The sequence below is a fragment of the Peromyscus californicus genome, unplaced genomic scaffold, assembly GCF_007827085.1.
Source record: "Peromyscus californicus insignis strain IS unplaced genomic scaffold, ASM782708v3 Scaffold_6__1_contigs__length_162567912, whole genome shotgun sequence".
Taxonomy (NCBI): Eukaryota; Metazoa; Chordata; class Mammalia; order Rodentia; family Cricetidae; genus Peromyscus; species Peromyscus californicus.
The window spans coordinates 8812327-8826847 of NW_026294584.1; the positions used below are offsets into that span (position 1 = coordinate 8812327).

Here is a 14521-nt window from a genome sequence, read left to right on the forward strand (position 1 = left end):
GCAGTAACAATCAGCCATTTTGTATAAAGAGTGATTCCTGGTAAAGGTAAGTAGATTACAAGAAATACAAGATATTTGTGCATTTCTCATATAGAAAGGCAAATACATCCTACATGGAAGCAGATACAATATATGCATGGACAACTACAGTTGAGTAATCAAAGATATATATACACACCTACTGATGCCATTTAGCATTGCCTGTATGTATACTAGGATAATATTTTAATTGTTTAAATAAAGATAAAGTAAGAGTCTATAATTAGCATGAAATGTGAAATAAGAACAACATAAACATAAGATAAAATATTATTGATTCAATATTTGATGAAAAATTAATGAGGCATTTTATATTGTTCATACTACCCTTTGTGTTGCCTAGTTATATGTTAATTTGTTACAGGCTAGAGTTTGGAAGAGCAAACTTCAATTGATAAAAATGTGCCTTTGGGCAAGCCTTTGGTACAGTTACTTGATTGAAGATTGGTGTGTGAAGGCCCAGATCACTGTGTGTGGTGCCATCCCTAGACTAGTGGTCCTGGATTCTATAAGAAACGTACAGCAACTACATTACACACACACACACACACACACACACACACACACACACACACACACACACACATATATATATAATGACTAGTGGGACACAAGACATTCACTATTTTCACTGACGTGAATATCGTATTTCTTGAAATTTGAACAAATATACTTTATACTCTAACAATCAGCTGATGTGAAAGAAGAGCCATCATTTTATCATCTTATCAAATGCTTTCACCTATTAGTGTTCCTTACTTCTCTGGAAAGATAAATCCTATGGTGCACTGGACAGTTTTATGTTGCATTGATACAAACTCGTCATTAGAAAGGAGAGAGCCTCAGCTGAGAAAATGACTCACAAGAGAGGCCTGCAGGCAAGCCTGTAGGGCACTGTCTTAATCAGTGATTGACAGTGGAGGTCCCACCCCATGGTGGGTGAGACCAGCCCTGTACTGGTGGTCTTGGGTTTTATAAGAAAGCAGGCTAAGAGAGCCATGAGGAGCAAGCTGGTAAGCAGCACCATTCCATGGTCTCTGCATCAGCTCCTGCCTCCAGGGTCCTGCTCTGTTGGAGCTCCTGTCATGACTTCCTTCAGTGGTAAACAGCAATGTGAAAGTGAAAGCCAAAGAAACTCTTTCCTCCCCAGTGTGCTTTCTATCATGGTGTTTTATTGTAGCAATAGAAACCCTGACTATGACACATAGCAATGTTGGCTTCTATGCTTCTGAGCCCACAAAACCACTTCATCCTTATAAACAAAACCGCACTGTTTATTGTTATGTTATTCCTTATAAACAAAGCACAACATAGCCACATTGTTCCATGGAAAACAATGTTTCCTAGATCCCCTTATTTACAAAACTGCAGGAGTTAAAATCCTAGTAATTACCAACGGATGTAAGAGCAAGAGAGAACCAGTGGTGTTTGTTCTCTAGGTCCATGGATTATTTAAACAAAGACAGTAAAGACAACATTGCCTTAGCTCCTAAAGTAGGCATTTGTTGTTTAATAACTGTATATCTCTCATTCTCATTTCAATTCCCAAAATAGGGCTTAAATTATCACACAACGTTACAGGGAGAAAAGTATGTAGCACAATGTCTTTCGTATTCAAACATCTGCTCCATGAGAGTAATGAAGGTTGGGAAATGGTTGGCAGCAGTTTCATTACAAACACTGTCTATACAACATTTTCATTGGAGTGCAGTTACACTCAAATTATATTTGAAGTATAAAAATAAAAAATTCGAGTAAGAAAAGAAATACTAGCCAAGACAAACCATTTTATAACATTTTTAGACTTCCAGATGAATCGCGACTGTTTTAAATGATCATCAAAGGTCAGAGAGTTTAAGTGAGAAAGAACTCACTGCGAGCCATATTTCTGCATTCTCTTTTATAATTATTCATTATTTTATTTGCATGCAGTTGAAATTATTAAAAAAAGAACGCTGTTTTAACAAATTGTCAAATAACAAGTTATTCTGGATTAAACACAAAGCAATTTCATTCGTGAGTGGTAGAGACACAAGTGGTGGAGATGCTCCCTGCTTTCAGGTCTTCCAAGAGAACTGACTGCGAGCTGATCCTTATCCTTGATTTACTACAAGCAAGTTTTCCTTGAGAGATATTCAAAATATAAATACTTATGTACAAAAATTCCCCTTGTTTAGAATAAAATAATAACCTAAATCTCTAATAAAAGGATAATGTATCTCATGAAATATAATCCACAGAATTGAGTCATGTTTGTTCATTTAGACAACACTGAAGGTGTTTAATGACAGAGAAAGTGTTCCATGCTCACTGAGATATGGGGCAACCACACAGATTAGAATAGTAAATGCATTGGAAATGAAGATTAGTAGGAAAAATTGATTTCTTAAAAACTGAGCAAAGCTCCTTAATTTTAAATCGATATTTGACTATTTTAAATAAATATTGTTCAAGAAAGAAATCAATTTTATTCTGAAATTGAAAAACTTAACATCTATAACCACATAATAAACATTGTTGTTATAAAAGTCACACAAGGGATCTCTGTGTCACAAAGGTCAGAAAGGTCTGTTCAGACTACAGAGTTCCCCGATATGACTCATCTGGAACTGAGTTATCAGTACAGACCTTTATTCATAACTGATCTGGGATCATTTAGCTTTTGATTTTTTGTGCATGCTTGCACACATAGACATACTTTTAAACACTTTTTAGTGCTGCATATGCTTTTTACAGTATTAAGTAATGTTCATTAAAATAAATGGAAGATTATGCATTACTAAACTAACGTGGTTCATCTCCACTAGGCCAGCTGTAAGGGATGCAGAATGCAGAAGCCACCTCAGCTAAAGAGAAGGAACTGGAAGGATCGCAGTCTCACCACTGGGTCTTAATCAACTCAAAAGGCTCATTTGTTGCCTAGTGACAAATATATGCTAGCTATTTCTACACCATTTAGGCCATGCAAAATCATCTTGCTAAGAAAGCAAAATTATGACTCTAAGACTTCATTCAGCACGAAGAAATATATTTCATGTTGTCTTATTTTCATGGTAAAAAGTTACTTCAGAAAAGAGTGGCAAAAACAACAAAAATAAATACCCACAAAAAGGGTACTTTTGGCATCTTTTGCATTTGAACTAAAGGAGAATTATTAAAATTCAGTAAGGAAAGCCATTGCCAACCTACGCTGTTTTTCTCAATATCCTTCCAGATTCGTTAATTACAGCTCTTTTGGAAAGGTATACTGCAACTTTTAAAACTTCATCCAAGACAAGCCACAGCCCATATGGACAAAAATTAAGCCTAAAATAACTATGTTTTGCTACTAGAGGTTAACTGATTATAGCATCATTTATACAAACTGGTCATCACACAGTTAAACAGTTAAGCTCTGGCTAGATACTGGATTCACCCCAGGGCCCACCAGAAGCCTTTGATACTCCCCAGTAAGAGTGAGGGACAATGCGCAAGAGGGTCAGGAAACAGCCTTAGAGACAGCTGTGTTTGGGGAAGGGGTGGGGAGGTGGGATACTGTCTGTAGCTCCCAACACAAAACTCCAGTGGCTCTCTTTTCACCACCAGGGGAACAAGAGCAAACAGAGGTGTAGCAGGAAGGCTGCGGTATGGCACCTCTAGGAAAAAGCATCTGCCTCAGTCATCAGGATAAGAGAAACAGAGACTCAGAGCAGACTAATACATGCTAGAAAATAAATGGCAAACATTGACTCTATCTTAAGTAACATCATTTCTTTGTACTTTAGGAATAAGTGTGAATAGCTTGAGAATATTCTTCCTGAACTAATAGTACAGTAACACTGAATCACAAGAAAAATGTACCACAAACAGAGCAGAAAAACAGAGACTAAATAAAAATTAGAAGTACATGCTTTCCCAATTAAAAAAAAAAAACAAGGAAAGATATTTAGTATGAACAGTGGACTCATGTTGTAAATTAAGCCTAAATATTAAGAATCATTTGGACACATATAAATCTGCCTATTAGAATACATACAACATATGTAACATATATGTGCTAGGAGTATATATGTAAATGCCTACATACAAGTAAAAACCATCCTTTTTAACTAATCCATCTTCCATTCCTCCAAAGTTTTAGAGACAATAATAATATGAACTACTTGAACATAAAATAAACAAACTTTCACTCACTTCCTTAATATTAGACTAGCCAATAGACCTTACCAACAGCAGAGGTAAATCCTTATGCCAACTGAATGAGCTCTTTATCATAGTCATGGTCAAGTCATTTTTGCTATATCAAATTTTCTTCTCTCCTCAATCATGGTCTTCTAAATTCAAAGAAATTACTGCAGATCACAATATTGTGAAGAGAGATAGACATTTTATATCCTGGGCCATATTTAAAATGGGACCTTACTTAAACTATCTAAAAACTTTGGATAACTTACACCATCAAATTATCCAAAATTAAAGTTCCACACATGCTGGTTAATTCTGTAATTTATTCAAGTAATCTCCTTTCCTTCAAGGCACGATTAACCAACATACAGAATACCAGAGACTCCACGAGAAGATTTACTGACTCTGTACTCAAGGAACTCTCATTTTACTACTCCAAACTCTGACAGAGCTTTAATACTCATGATAGGTCAAATGTAGTAAATGCATAAACAGTAATATTTGTGTGTATGTATATGCATATATATGCAACATTGTATGTGTGTTATAAGCCATATAACTGCACTACATACATGTTTGTGTTAAGGAAATATAGAAATTACAGCTTTGTTTTCAGTAGTGCTGTTTGCTTTACAGCTATTTCAGTAAACGCATTATGTTGACACCATAAGGCTCCTCATTAAAGGGTACAATTTTTTTAACAGCTTAAATAAATGCAGCTGTACTGGGAAAAGAAAAAATATACTCAGGATGAATGCACACACACACACACACACACACACACACACACACACACACACACACACAAATGCTCTTCCAAAACTATGAAGAAATTAAATTGTGTTTGTGTTTTGCATTTACACTGGAGTTAATTTGCAGGCAATAAGAAGAGTTAACACTCACCAAGGGCTGAGGAAACAATATGTATCCGCCTTTAGAGATGAGCGTTCATTAGTTAGCAAGGCTCATCAAAGCTGAGAAAGCAAACCTGAATCCTGCAGGGAAGGTGCTTTCACGTAGTGCGAGCAATGTCATGGCAATCTCCTGTGTTTTCAAAGTGAACAACTGAAACTCTCTACGTCTGTTCTTTAAAGAATTCGATAGTCTTTCTAGGTCTATCCATTTACCTGGGGCCTAGAAAGGGTTGGAGGGAAGGTACCTGGACATGGGAGGTCCCGAGGGAGGAAAGGGAAAGGGAAAAGTGAGGTACTTCTATTTTAATTAAAATTTATTTTTAAAAAAATTCATTCCAAAATAATAAGACAAACCTTAAGGATTCTCTGACATGTCTCATCCAAGCCTCTTCAGCTCTGCCTGACTGACTCACAAGATCAGACACAGTGGTCTGAAAGAGTCCTTAAGTAGTTTTGATTTGTATAAAAGTGACAGACATAATCTATGGCCCTGCACAAAACTCAAGTCCAAGTGGATCAAAGACCTCAACATAAATCCAGATACACTGAACTTGATAGAAGAGAAAGTGGGAAATAGCCTTGAACACATCGGCACAGGAAACCACCTCCTGAACAGAACACCAATAGCACAGACACTAAGATCAACAATTAATAAATGGGACCTTATGAAACTGAAAAGCTACTGTAAGGCAAAGGACACCATCAACAGGGCATATAGGTAGCCTACAGACTGAGAAAAGATCTTCACTAACCCCACATCTGACATAGGGCTGATTTCTAAAATATATAAAGAATTCAAGAAACTAGACATCAAAATACCAAATAATCCAATTAAAAATGGGCTACAGATCTAAACAGAAAATTCTCAAAAGAGGAATTTTAAATGGCTGAGAAACACTTAAAGAAATGTTCAATATCCTTAGCCATCAGGGAAATGCAAATCAAAACAACTCTGAGATTCCATTCTACACCTGTCATAATGGCTAAGATTAAAAACACAAGTGACAGCTAATGCTGGAGAGTCTGTGGAACAAAGAGAACACTCCTCCATTGCTGGGGGTACAAACTTGTACAGCCATTTTGGAAGTCAGTGTGGCAGTTTCTCAAAAAACTGGGAACTAATCTACCACAAGACCTAGTAATACTACTCTTGGGCACATACCCAAAGGATGCTCAATCATGCCACCAGGACACTTGTTCAACTATGTTCATAGCAGATTTATTTGTAATAGCCAGAACCTGGAAACAATCTAGATGTCCCTCAACCAATGAATTAGAAAAGAAAACGTGGAACATTTACACAATGGAGTAATACTTAGCTGTTAAAACAGTGACATCATAAAATTTGAAGGCAAATGGATGGAACTAGAAAAATTCATCCTGAGTGACATAACCCAGACCCAAAGAGACAAACATTGTATGTACTTACTCATAAGTGGATATTAGCTGTAAAATAAAAGATAACTATGCTGAAATCCACAGACCCAGAGAGACTAGCTAACAAGAAGGGTTCATGGGGGAGGCCCAGATCTCCCTGGGAAGGGGAAATAGAAGAGATTTCATGAGTGGACTATGGGCAAATGGGGATGGAAACAAGATGAGTGATCCGGGATCAGGCTGGGGTTGGAATAGAGGGGGAAAATACTGAAAGAGACAACTGGACACGGGGCATTTCAGGGTCAGATAAAATCCTAACACAAGGGACTCTCCCAGCAATCTACAAGATGACCCCAGCTAAGACTCCTAGAAATAGGGGATACAGAGCCTGAACTGGCCATCTCCTGTGACCGGGCAAGACTTCAAGTGGAGGGATTGGGAGACCAACCCAGCTACATAACTTTCGATCTATAGTCTGTCCTATCTATGGGATGTGCTGGGTAAAGGTGGCCTAGAGATTAAAGGAGTGGTCAACCAGACTAGTCTAGCCTAAAACCCACGCCAGGAGAGTAAGCCCACTCCTGACACTGCCTGAAGCACCAAGACCCACAGACTGGATGACCCAGAGACCTAGGATAGAACCAAACACGACTGGAGGAAAAAACTGTCAATATAATGATGCCTAACAATATTCTGCTGTACACATAGATTGGTGTCTAATCCAATTGTCATCAGAGAGACTTCATCCCAGCAACTGGCAGGAACTGATTCATACCCACAGGCAGGGCTCAGGGAAGCCTGCAGAAGAGGGGAAGAACAGATTGTAGGAGCCAGAGGGATCAAGGACATCAAAAGGAAACCCACAGAATCAACTAACCTGGGCTCATAGAACCTCATAGAAACTGAACCGACGACCAGGGAGCCTGCAAGGGACTGACCTCTCTGCACATATGTTACAGTTGTGTAGCTTGATCTTCTTCTGGGTCACCTAACAGTGGGAGCAGGGACTGTCTCTGACTCTGTTCTCTGCTTTTGGGACCCTTTCCTCCTGCCAGATTGCCTAGTCCAGCCTTACTATAAAAGGTGGTGCCTAGTCTCACTGCAACTTGATTAACCATGGCTTGTTGATATCCATTGGAGATTTACCCTTTTCTGAAGAGAAAGAGAGGAGGAGGAGTGGATGGGTGTGGGTAGGTTTGCGGGAGGGATAAGAAAGCAAGGAGGGAGGGGAAACTGTGGCCAGGATGTAAAATAATTAAATAGATAAAAGGTAAAAAAGGAAAAAATAAAATAAAAATGAAATCATGATGGACAGCTGCTGTGGGATGTCTTTCTGAACACTGTGAATATGTGTGGCTCTGATTGGCTGATAAAAAAGCTGTTTGGCCAATGGCAGGGCAGAATGAAGCCAGGTGGGAAAATCCAAGGGAGACAGACAGGAAGAGAAAGAGAGGCAGAGGGATGCCAGCCTGCCACCCAAGGAACAGCATGCCAGCAGACCGGGAAGCCACGGAAAAGTGGAAAAACATAGATTAATAGAAATGGGTTAATTTAAGTTATAAGAACTAGCTAGCAAGAAGCCTGCCATATGCCATGCAATTGGTAATTAAAGTAAGCCTCTGAGTAATTACTTTATAAGCGGCTGTGGGACTATGGGCCAGATAGGACTGGAGAAACCTTCCGTCTACAGACAGTTATTTTAATTTTCAAAATATTTATTAAGGCATTGTTTTATTTATCTAAGATAGTCATGATCCTTTAACCCCTGAGTGCCCGAAATCCTCTTAAAGAGTCTAATAGCCTTAGCTCAATACTAATGCTTATCCATTCACTCTTTTACAGCTATATTCTCAGGTAGAAAGCACAAACCGCATTTAGTTATTTACATTGTGGAGACAGTGTTCTTGACATCATCTCATTAGAGTGTCTTCTCATTAGTCACAGAAACACAGTTGTCTTCCACAGCTCCCAGAATGGACTCTACTATATCAACAGACATAGAAAATCTAAATATATCGTAAGTGAACCACTAAGTTTACCAGGCAATATCCTAAACTTACACAAAGTTTTTAACAGTTTTTGTTCATATTGCATATGAATTGAATCAACTAAAGTTCTATTTGAAAATTTGTTAAAGACCAGAGCATGACAGCACCTCAGAAGCTAAAGCACGGATCATGAGCTCCGTGCCAGCCTGGGCTACACAGCAAGATCTGGAGTCTTACAGCTCGTAAAATAAACTTAAGCAATAAACTACATTAAAGACAGGGGATGGGTTATAGAAAAGGAGAACTATGTATTCCAACTTTTATGTGGACTTCCCATATGAACACCGAAGAGCCTTCCAAGCTTGGGTCTTTAATTCATAAAAGACTGCGCTGTCATTTCAATTTCCTAGCACACTCCATCTCTTACTTTTAGTGTAAGTAATAAACCATTAAAGCACAAAGAACAAGAATTTATGTGTGGATGAAATACTTTTAACCTCTTCTGAGCATCAACATTCATTTTTTTTTCAGTGGAAACATATTTTACTGCTCAGAAATTTCGGTCCGCAAATATTCAGGATAAACTGACACATATTCTCATCCATATGTTATGAAGATGCTGCTTACCTCAGTCAAGTGGGGTGTGGGGTTAAATCCGCAGAGACTGCACACTTGACTCTTGCACTCCGTGCAGGTGTTGAAGTTGGGAGGATCCTGGGAGCCGATGTTGAGCTCCGTTTTGCAAAGAGGACAGGTTGGCTGGGGTTTGGTCTTGTCCGGCTTGTGGGGGAGCACAGCCTTTTCAGGCTCAGCAGGTGGAGGTTTGCTGACCTTACCGGGTGGGGCCTTCTTGTCTTTCTCCAGCCTCTTCACTGCTGGAGCTTGCTCGGGTTTCGATTCTACGCTCTCAGCTGCTGGGGCTTTTGTTTCCTTCACAGGCGTTGCCTTGGCAGGTGCTGGTGGGAGCTGACCTGTGGACTTGGGTGGTCCCTGAGCAGCAGAAGTCTGTGATGGGGTAGGGGCTTGTTTTGTGGGGGCCACTGGCCCAGTCTGTGGATGAGGTCCGGGCTGGCCTGCTGTGGAGATTAAGTTGGATGCTTGGCTAAAGATGGATGCTCCAAACCCAAACAGTTTCCCAGTCACAGTTTCTTGAGGAGTCGTGGGTTGTGATTTGGGGGTATCGGTGATACTACCCAGATTCAAACTGAAACGCCTTGATTGCTCCTGAGGCTTTAGGGGCTGCTGAGATGGGGGTGCAGCTTGGCCAGTGGGAGGTCGTGGGCCAGAGGGTGTTGGTGACCCTTTTGGCACTGGCTTGGCATCTGGTTTAGGACTCATCTTCGTTTGTGCTTTCTTAGGCTCTTCCTTCTTTTGAGTTGGATCAACATGTTTTGGATCCTTGCTCTCGGAACTGGGCCCAGGATGTGAAATAATTTTTGTGTCTGATGCAGGCCTAGGCATGGCTTTAGAATCCAGTGGGGTGATTTTTTCTCCTGTAGGTGGGAAACTTTGGGAGGGTTTGGCAGAGTCTGTTTTCAAAGGAGGGGCTGTTTGCGCTTGAGCCTGTGGCTGCGCCCGAGAGCTCAGAATATCAGGCTTTGTTGTTGCTGCTGCTGAAGATGGTACATCTGTGCGTGGCTCGGCCATCTTGGGCTGCTTTGGTTTAACATCTGCAACAGGGGCCTTGGCTTGTTCAGGGAGGGGTGTGAAAGGCTCCTTGGGAGGGGCTGGCTCAGGTAAGGCCTCTGCCACTGGAGGCTTTGGGGCTGGGGCTGGGGCAGGTCCATGAAGGGTTGGCTGCTTCACCAGGGGCGGCGGTTTCTTCTGCTCAGGCGCTTTGGGGCTGTCCTGTCTGGGTGGAGGGTCCTTCTTCGGGGAAGCCGGCTGTGATGGTCCAGGCGCTTTGGGGCTGTCCTGTCTGGGTGGAGGGTCCTTCTTCGGGGAAGCCGGCTGTGATGGTCCAGGTTGTCTGCTGGCGGCTGCTGCAGGAGGTCCAGAGGCAGCCTTCGGACTGGGCTGCGGTGAGGATGGCATTGGAACCAGGTCACCTCCTAGAGCTCTCCGCATCTGACAGTTTAAACAGAGCCACTCTGTGATCTGGAAATAAGAGATAACCACCATCAGTAAGATAACAATGAAAAGCACAAAAGTCTAAAAGCACGCCGGCTGCCATTTTTAATGCATTATTCCAAGAATCAAATTCAGTCATTATTTCAATCAAACATGCGAAATTTCACTTTATAGGAGATAATGAACCTCAGAGACTAAAGCATGCTATATTTTAGGAAAAATAAATAGGAAAAGAACATAATTTTATTCTGCCTCCAAAGCTAATTTTGTTATTCTTCACCCATGATTTGCACAGATAGGTTAGTTCCAGAAATAGAAAGTAATATATGATAAGAACATGAATTTTAGCGCATTAGATTCCATTAATATGTTATGATATGTATTTTTCTGCTGTTGGATCCTCAGCTGGTTTTAGTTATACACCCCAGAGTAGGCTTGTCAAATTATGAAACATTGCTGATTTCTTAAGTTAGAGGAACATCACTTCTACCTCAAGTCAAATATTCACACGTGGGGAAATAAAAATTAACCACGCGAAGTTAGAAAGAGATTCTAGGGGCGACTCTCTAACTACCATAAATAGCATGCTTTAGCAAAGAAAATATTGATTCCTTGTAAGTGTTTCAGGCAGTAGGTAATGCAAATGAGTGTGTTTAAACTATAGAAGGGGAGCGAGAGCAAGAGGAAGTGACGTAGGTGAGAGAGATATGTGTATATATGTATACACATGCATAATTGTGCCCGTATTTCATATGTCATTGATTGGGAACAAGTGTGGAGTTTAATATAACAAATTATAAGATAATTCAATAGCGTGCCTCTTTAACATTTTCTATAATTTCAAAAATGTTTATCACAGAATATTTTAAATATTATCAGAAAAATTTAGAATTTTGAGTTCTATCGTTACCTAATCCTGTCCATCCAGAGTAACCAGTGCTAACCATTTGTAAACAAAGCTCTGTACATAATACAGCATGGTGGGGGAAAGAAGTATACAAACCATAGGCGATGAAAAACATGTCAGGTAGTACAAAATAGTAAAGTGTTAGCTTGACAAACAACATATTCTTTATTTTCAAGCAATTGTCTTTTGAAACAAAATTTAATTAATCTTTCCTAAGACTTATAAAAGTACTTTTTCTTCTTTGCTTTTATTTATTTATTTTTGAGACAAGGTATTGCTATGTAATTCACCAGCCTCAGTCTCCTGTTTACTGGGATTATAAGTGTGTTCAAATAAAACTGTTTCAACCTATGAATAGCAAACATAAGACTGGATAACTCTAAAATGTCATATTTCCATTTTAAATATTAAATTAAAAATTAAAAATATTCATGGTAAGTAGCTAAGTCTTCCTTAAGTTTGTTTTCAATATAAATGTCAGGCACCTCTGTGCTCACTCTATTTTTACCTTTAACTTTCAGTTTTTAAATATTGTCTTGGGTAGGTCAAATCTGCCTCAGGCCCACTGTGCTGCTGAGGAGCCCTTGGACCTCTGATTGCTTGCCTCTGTGTTTGTAGTGCCAGGATTAGGTGCAGGAGTGTAAACCCAGGGCTTCACGCATGCTCACGCTTCTCAGCAAGCACCTGCATCCTCAGCAGCATCCACACGCTGCATCTTTAGCTTTCCGTGTGTTTGAAGCATTTCAAAGAGTAAATAACTATTGTACAAACAATGCTTGAAATCATAGAGTAACCAAATGATTTCTGCTTCTGTAAATGCTTTGATGAAATTAATCTAAGGTATAAAGGGACTTTCACTCCATTTCAACCCCTCAGTGGTGAAGCTCTGTATATAAGCAGGTTCCCACTACCCAAATTGCCAATTAGAAGTGTCCCACTATTGACTTTTTCTCATGTATTTTTCCAAATCCTGACATAATTAACTTACACTCACATAGCCAAACAAAAGAACACATAATTAGATCCCCAAGTGTTTATAAGTTAAGTGTATCTGATTTTCTAGTGTCCTACAAAATATCTGCTCTGTATGTGATGTGTATCTGAGCTAATACACGTATATTACAATTTTCTAAGGCTAATTCTTATGATCATCATTCTCTTTTATTATTTTTTCAGTTGTTATAGCCAACATAGATGTAAATTTTAGTCACTATTCATTCTTTCACTCAACTGTTTATTGAGTACTTTGAATACTGCACATGTCTCTTAAGGAAAGATCCAAAGTTCCACACCTCCTGGGAGCTACAATACAGTGAAAAGTCAGAAAAGACATGTTACAGCATAATTTAACATTAAGATTTTTAGGTATACAAAAGAAGTATCTGAAAACATTATGTTGACGCCTTCTTTCCTGCTAGTTTCTGTCTGAAGTTTGTACCTGTAAAATAGTTTGAGGAGACAAACTTGAACTTAAGAGTAAAACTGTAAGTTCTTCATGCCCATCTTTAGTCCTTAACTGCATCTTTGGCCAACTTTAAAATTAATGTCATACCACAACATATATAATGTCTGATGTGCATAAATTCATGAAATGCCTTTTATATGGCGAAAAATATGTGATTGCTTGTAGTTTATACATGTCAATACTTTTATGTCTCCGTAGACACAGAAAGGAGTTGAGGAAAGGGAGCGAGGACACATGTGTGGCCGTCCACTCACAGTGAATCCTCTTCTCTTAGCACATCCTTTCCGTAAGCACACTTTGCTGTCCTATCTTTTGTCCCTTTAATGCTTTTTTTTCTCACTTTCATAAACAATGCATGAGACACTTCATCCTTCTACATTCTGCTTCACTGCTAGAGTGAGAGTTCAAATCATTGCCCACTGTATGATAATACAAACAGCATTGTATTCTCTTAGGATGTTTTTAGAAAGAGCCTCCTTTTAATTTAAGTCTACTGGCCCTATGTGATGAATATCTAAATGAGTCTTATGTCAGTACTTAACAGTCTTCACACACGCACATACTCACACACCACTCACACACACACTCACACACATACCCACTCATACAGGCACACACTAGCTTGCCCTTTAATACACTGAACAAAAGGTAAAGCTCACAGCCAGCCTCAGTATTCACATAACTACCGAGAAAATTGTGAGCCAACTCTGACACTGATGCCAGTTGTAATCTTTGTAGCTACAGTAACAACTGACCTGGAAAGACATGCCCATGGTGCATGAACATCACAGGAGCAACCAAGCACTTTCTGAGTGGATACATGTTCCATTCCACAAGATGAAACCTGGCATCATTATCAGGGTCAAGAGCCTGTGGGTAGACAGGTCATAGATCTTGGGGAAGACCTATGGCTACCATACTTAGAAACAGACATAGTATTAAGCAGATTTCTATTAGCTTATAATTATACCCATAGATCAATCCATCTCTCCATCTTCATCTGAGAAGCTTCTATTTGCAACAGATGGGGATTAACCCCGAGATCCACCACTGGCCAAAGTACAGAAAAGAAGAGACTATGAAATGCCTATTCCTAAATGAAACATCTCCATCACAAACTCTTCCCCAAGACTCAGAGATCACTGCAAAAGCAGGACAGAGGGATGGCAAGAGCTAGAAGCTGATGGATGACTACAAAGAAAAGGTGTCTTCTGGGCACAATGGGGCACATCTTCATATGAACTCATGGCAGTATACACATGACCTGTGAAAATTTCAGACAGACTAAATCTCAACATGGAGAGAGTAGATAGTCACAAAATCTCTCCCCTAGCTCCTGGCTACTGACATCTGATAGCTTCTGGTAAAGGGAGAGCCAGTTTTCTTTAGGAGTGTATCCCCTTGCAAGTCAACCATATTCCCAGTGAATGGTCACACATTCAAGAATATATGGACATCAAAAATCAGGCATTAAAGGTAAAAACAATGTACTAGTTGGTTTTGTGTGTCAGCTTGCCACAAGATAGAGTCATCAGAGGAAGGAGCCTCAGTTGAGGAAATGCCTCAATAAGATTCAGCTGTAAGGCATTTTCTCAAT

General features: G+C 39.6%; 1 protein-coding gene across 4 annotated transcripts in view; it reads right to left on the reverse strand.

Moving 5' to 3' along the window:
• Positions 1-14521, reverse strand: part of Pclo (piccolo presynaptic cytomatrix protein) — a 345647-nt gene that overhangs the window by 311783 nt on the left and 19343 nt on the right. For all 4 annotated transcript variants that reach the window (XM_052719673.1, XM_052719671.1, XM_052719672.1 and 1 more), the window contains exon 3: positions 9110-10579. In XM_052719673.1, the coding sequence (XP_052575633.1) occupies positions 9110-10579 (1470 nt within the window). The remainder of the gene's footprint in view (positions 1-9109; positions 10580-14521) is intronic.